Source organism: Mustelus asterias, unplaced genomic scaffold (assembly GCF_964213995.1).
Source record: "Mustelus asterias unplaced genomic scaffold, sMusAst1.hap1.1 HAP1_SCAFFOLD_581, whole genome shotgun sequence".
Taxonomy (NCBI): domain Eukaryota; kingdom Metazoa; phylum Chordata; class Chondrichthyes; order Carcharhiniformes; family Triakidae; genus Mustelus; species Mustelus asterias.
Window position 1 is genome coordinate 89,239 of NW_027590531.1, and position 6,406 is coordinate 95,644.

At 46.6% G+C, this 6,406-nt stretch overlaps 1 protein-coding gene across 1 annotated transcript in view; it reads right to left on the reverse strand.

Annotated features, from left to right (window-relative positions):
• The window catches only part of nubp1 (nucleotide binding protein 1 (MinD homolog, E. coli)), a 70,540-nt gene extending 64,397 nt beyond the window's left edge, over positions 1-6,143 (reverse strand). Inside the window, exon 1 of the mRNA XM_078205133.1 lies at positions 6,077-6,143. Coding sequence (XP_078061259.1) covers positions 6,077-6,107 — 31 coding nt within the window. The 5' untranslated portion in view covers positions 6,108-6,143. The remainder of the gene's footprint in view (positions 1-6,076) is intronic.
• Positions 6,144-6,406: the final 263 nt, after the last annotated feature.

Consider the following 6,406-nt stretch of genomic DNA (forward strand, 5'->3'; position numbering starts at 1 on the left):
AATCCTCCTGACAACAAGGGGTAATTTAGCACGGCCATTCCACCTATCCTGCACATCTTTGGAGTGTGGGAGGAACCGGAGCACCTGGAGAAACCCATGCAGATGCGGGGAGAACGTGCAAACTCCACACAGACAAGGTGTGTCTCAGACTGATCGCTCAAGGCTGGAATTGAACCTGTGTCCCTGGCGCTGAGAGGCAGCAGTGCTAACCAGTGTGCCATCCAGGGCAAGGGGCAATGTCTCCAGCTGGTTGCCTGATACCTTGCAGAAGTTTCAAAGTAACAATGGCCGTGGGGCCAATGAGTCTGTTTCAGTCACCTCTGAACAAAGACAAGCCTTTGCAAGTCTTAATTTCCCATAATGGTGCTAATGGCTGAAGTAAGAAGTCTCACAACATCAGGTTAAAGTCCAACAGGTTTATTTGGAATCGCGAGCTTTCGGAGCGCTGCTCCTTCATCAGGTGAGTCAATCAGGTGAATCAGAACATGTGACTCACCTGAAGAAGGGGCAGCGCTCCGAAAGCTCGTGATTCCAAATAAACCTGTTGGACTTTAACCTGGTGTTGTGAGACTTCTTACTGTGCCCACCCCAGTACAACACCAGCATCTCCACATCATGGCTAAGGCCTAGGTCCTTACACAATGGTTTTGACAAAGAGTTAGTTATCCTGCCACCTGTGTCCCCAAAAACAAAAGGAATCCTGACTCCAATCAAACACTGATACATTCCTGAGGCTGAAGTATCTCCTGTGTCCAACATTGAGGAGGTATTTCACATGGCCTCCTCAAAGCTGCACTGCAATAGTCAGTTGGAATTAACGAAGGCAACACCTCCTGTTTGATCCCCAACATGAACAGAACTCCAGGCAACAGCCTGTGTGCTGTCTACCATCAAGCCGGTGACAGCAGAAAGAACTCTGGCCCTCACCAAACCTGCCAACTGCTGGAACCTTGGAACTTGTGACTCCAGAGTAACTCACTCTATGTGCCTTCTCTCATTGCGCAGATTTTGCTCTGGCAAGATGGAGCATGCATCCGTGTGTGTAAAAATAAACCAATCATAGCATCCCTATAGTGAAGAAAGAAGCTATTTGACCCATCACATCTGCACTGACTCTCCAAAAGAGCATCCCACCCATCTACCCTCTACCCTATCCCCATAACCCTGAGAATTTATCACGGTTAATCCACATAACCTACACATCTTTGGACACTGAGGGGCAATTTAGCATGGCCAATTCGCCTAACCTGCACACCTTTGTACTGTTTGATTTGATTTGTCACATGAATTAGTATAGTGAAAAGTATTGTTTCTTGCATGCTACAGAGACCATTCGTAGAGAAGGAAAGGAGAGAGTGCAGAATGTAGTGTTATAGTCATAGCTAGGATGCAGAGAAAGATCAACACCACCAATAATGAAAGGGGAAATTCCTTTATGGACGGGTAGAGGTGGGGAAATCAGGGCAGTTTAAACTGACCTCCCTCCTGTCCGTGTCAGATATTACATTGTATCGTTCGACCACGTCATTCTGTGTTGGTGCTGATCCTCAATATGATTAGTGGTCATGATCTTAACATGTTTATTTTGCTTAGAGTTGTCAGGTGAAAAGAAAAAATGGCAGATCAAAAGTTTTCAAGAAGTGTTCAAGTATCTGTTAATGCCCCTCCCACTCCTTCCTTAAACCTATTTTTAAATGTCAACATTTAATCACTAATTCTGCTAGTGCTTGCCACCACCTCAGAGCCCTTTGTGTAAAAATATTTCTTCAGACTGTCAGAAATCCTCCATGGTCATCCTCAACACCGGTGCTCCACAAGGCTGTGTTCTCAGCTCCCGACTATACTCCTTATACACCTATGACTGTGTGGCCAAATTCCACTCCAATTCGATTTTCAAGTTTGCTGACGACACCACCATAGTGGGTCGGATCTCAAACAATGACGAGACAGAGAACAGGAATGAGATAGAGAATCTGGTGAACTGGTGCGGCAACAATAATCTCTCCCTCAATGTCAACAAAATGAAGGAGATAGTCATCGACTTCAGGAAGGGTAGTGGAGAACATGCTCCTGTCTACATCAACGGGGATGAAGTAGAAATGGTCAAGAGCCTCAAGTTTTTAGGTGTCCAGGTCACCAGCAGCCTGTCCTAGTCCCTCCATGTGGACGCTATAGTTAAGAAAGCTCACCCCCTCTACTTTCTCGGGAGACTAAGGAAATTTGGTATGTCTGCTACAATTCTCACCAACTTTTACAGATGCACCATAGAAAGCAATCTTTCTGATTGTATCACAGCTTGGTACGGCTCCTACTCTGCCCAAGACCGCAAGAAACTACAAAGGATCGTGAATGAACCCCAGTCCATCACACAAACCAGCCTCCCATCCACTGACACTGTCTACACTTTCTGCTGCCTCGGAAAAGCAGCCAGCATAATTAAGGACCCCACGTACCCCGAACATTCTCTCTTCCACCTTCTTCCGTCGGGAAAAAGATACACAAGTCTGAGGTCACGTGCCAACCGACTCAAGAACAGCTTCTTCCCTGCTGCCATCAGACTTTTGAATGGACCTACCTTGCATTAAGTTGCTCTTTCTCTACACCCTAGCTATGACTGTAACATTACATTCTGCACTCTCTCCTTTCCTTCTCTATGAACGGTATGCTTTGTCTGTATAGTGCGCAAGAAACAATACTTTTCACTGTATACCAATACATGTGACAATAATAAAATCAAATTATATCTACATCCGCTGGTTCTAGAATCCCGCAATTACTAAAAAACAGTCCTTCTCCACTCACTCTGTCTCGTCCCTCTATCATTTTAAACACTTCTACCAAATTAACCCTTAATTTTCTTTACATTAACAAGAACAGCATCGGCTTTCACATTCTTCTTCATGTTTGCATTTCCACATACCCAATGCTTTCTGAGGGAAATGCCCACCGTAGCCTCTCTGTGATTTCCCCAAAGATTCTCAGCAAATTTGCCCTCTCTCCCAATGTTAGTAGATCCTGCAAAAAAATTCCAGGATCCGGATTTGCAAGTTTGCCAAGAACTAAGTACTTCCTCCTTGGGCCATACTCTATCTGCGTCCTAAGGTTGGTTGAAATCCACCCATTAGGTTTTTAGACAAATTGAGAGATTAAGTATGCAAACAGTTTAAGTAGTATGACTTACTAAAGGAGGTTCAGCATGCATTCATCAAAGGTCAAGCTTTATTAGCCTGGAGTTCTCACAAATATATTACCCCTGTCGGTAATAAGTTAACATCATAAACTATGATCTTCTGAAAGCTTTGGACAGTAGGACATCAGTGTAACTAATGGCTTAGAACAATCGCCTTAGAATGTGGCCATAATAGGATTCTTTGAGTGACTGGAATCAGTTGAGACCCATTGAACTGAGCTGATTACACTAGTTATCCACAGTCGAATTCCTCATCTCTGGGCATGTTCTCAATTATTCAGTTGTATTTCCATCAAAGACGAGGTTTGTACTGCCCAATGTTCTTGCCTCAAAGTTACACAGAAGGACATTATTCAATTTTTGTTATTTTACTGAAGTGGTTCCCTTTCATCAGCGATCCGAGAATTGGTATCCTGGTAGCTTTATTGCAGCATTAAGTCGATGTATGGAAAATCACAATGGCGTACAGGACTTATTAACATTCAGACGCAGCAATTTCTCCAAGTGGGCAGTTGTGATGTTAAACGCCAGTGCAAACAAGCTTCTGTTTCACACAGTGCACATAAATCAGTTATTAAAGCAGAGATTAACTCCGAGCAACACAAGAGAGAGAATCTCTCCAGGAATACTTGAATCTAGACTCGGGCTGCCTTGCATAGAAAGTACAGTTTCAGTGTAAATGTGAAACTGTTGCACTGACTCGACAGTTCACAGAATCCCTACAGTACAGGAGGAGGCAATTCGGCCCATCGAGCCAGCACCGACAACAATCCCATCCTATCTCCATAACTCCACATATTAGCACTGCTAATCCACCCACCACCCCCCTCCCCTCCCCCCGAAACTAGGGTCAATTTAGCATGGCCAATCAGCCTAACCTGCACATCTTTGGACTGTGGGAGGAAACCGGAGCACCCGGAGGAAACCCACGCAGACATGGGGACAACGTGCAGACTCCACACAGACAGTGACCCAAGCCAGGAATTGAACCCAGGTCCCTGGTGCTGTGAGGCAGCAGTGGTCACCACAGTGCCGCCCTGTTGCAGTATAAATACACCCTCTTTACACACAGATGCAAGAATGAGACAAGCTTTGTAAACATATAGAGGGAGGCCACTAATCCTATATATTTATAGATTTATTTGGTTAATTTCAAACATTCTTTTCAAACATAATTTTCTAACCAAAAGGAATATTTTATCTAATTTTACTCTTTATCAAGTGGGGGATTCAAACACAGACAATCAAGCCCTATCCTAAGCCATTTTTCTCCCCTCCAGAACCGCTGCTGGACCCAGTCATGCCCCATGGTATCTACATTTGCTTCTGTTGCATTGAGTCACGATCAAGAATCCCAGTTCATAGAATCCCTACAGTGCAGAAGGGGGCCATTTGGCCCATCAAGCCTTATGCCCACAGCCCCATGTATAATCTCCCTGATACAAAGGGGCAATTTAGCATGGCCAGTCCACCTACCACGCACATCTTTGGAGTGTGCGAGGAAACCGGAGCATCTGGGGGAAACCCACAGAGACTCATGGAGAACATGCAGACTCCATGCAGTCACTTGCGGCTGGAATTAACCCGGGTCCCTGGCGCTGTGAAACAGCAGTGCTAACCACTGTACCACCGCACTGCACACAAATGCTTATTTAGGGATAGAATTAACAATTTTAGCTTAAAACAGATAAAGATCCTTAAAAACTTGCATTTATATAGCCTCTCATTTAACAAAACATCCCACAGTGCGTTGTAGGACATTTGGCACAGGGCTACAAGGTAAATGGGACCAGGTTTGATATAGGATTTGAGCAGAATAGTTTTGGATTGCCTCAAGTTTGTCAAGTATGGAAAATGAGATACCAGCCAGAGAGTGCTGTGATCAAGTCTAGTAATCGAATCATTAACCAGTCACCATTTTGGTGACCATCCCCAGGATTTGTGACTGACCCTCACTCTCTGACCATCCCAGGGTCAGTCACTGACCCTCACTGTGACCATCCTCAAGGTTAATCACTGACCCTCACTATGACCATCCCCAGGGTCACTCACCGACCCTCACTGTGACCATCCCCAGGGTTACTCACCGACCCTCACTGTGACCATCCTCAAGGTTAATCACTGACCCTCACTATGACCATCCCCAGAGTTACTCACTGACCCTCACTATGACCATCCCCAGGGTCACTCACCGACCCTCACTGTGACCATCCTCAAGGTTAATCACTGACCCTCACTATGACCATCCTCAGTGTCATTCACTGACCCTCACTGTGACCATCCCCAGGGTCAGTCACTGACCCTCACTGTGACCATCCCCAGGGTCAGTCACTGACCCTCACTGTGACCATCCCCAGGATCACTCACTGACCCTCAGTGACCATCCCCAGGGTCAGTCACTGACCCTCACTGTGACCATCCCCAGGATCACTCACTGACCCTCACTCTGTGACCATCCCCAGGATCACTCACTGACCCTCACTCTGTGACCATCCCCAGGATCACTCACTGACCCTCACTCTGTGACCTCTCCCAGGGTCAGTCACTGACCCTCACTCTGTGACCATCCTCACTGACCCTCACTCTGTGACCATCCCCAGGGTCACTCACTGACCCTCAGTGGCCTTTCCCAGGGTCACTCACTGACCCTCACTGTGACCAACCCCAGGGTCAATGACTGACCCTCACTGTGATCTTTCCTAGGGTCATTCACTGACCCTCAGTGGCCTTTCCCAGGGTCCCTCACTGACCCTCACTCTGTGACTCGGGGGAAGGATTCTGGGGGTGGCTCTATTTCCGGTCCGCTCCGCTGTGCTCCAGCTCTGTGGCTGCAGTGACATTAATGAATAAATTGCCGCTCGCTCCGCTCGCTGAGCCCACACTCACGTGCCGGTGCGTTATTAGGAACGTCCGCCATTGTCGTCTAGTCCCGGAGCCGCACTTCCGGTGTCCTAGTGCAGCGGCGAATTGTACCGCCCGCCGCTAGCGCCACCGACAAAGGTTCCGCCCAACAACAGCTCAGTTTGTGCTGAACCCATTGTCACTGCCCCAATACAACTGATCACCAGCATCTGTAACTGTGCTTCTCGTGTCTTGTTCAAAGACTGCAAATGCGTTGGAGCTTTCGGAACTCTTAGATTCATGAAATCCAAAGCTTTGTGAAGTTTAAGTGTAGTTAGATTTTTTAAGAAATTATTTATTAGTCACAAGTAGGCT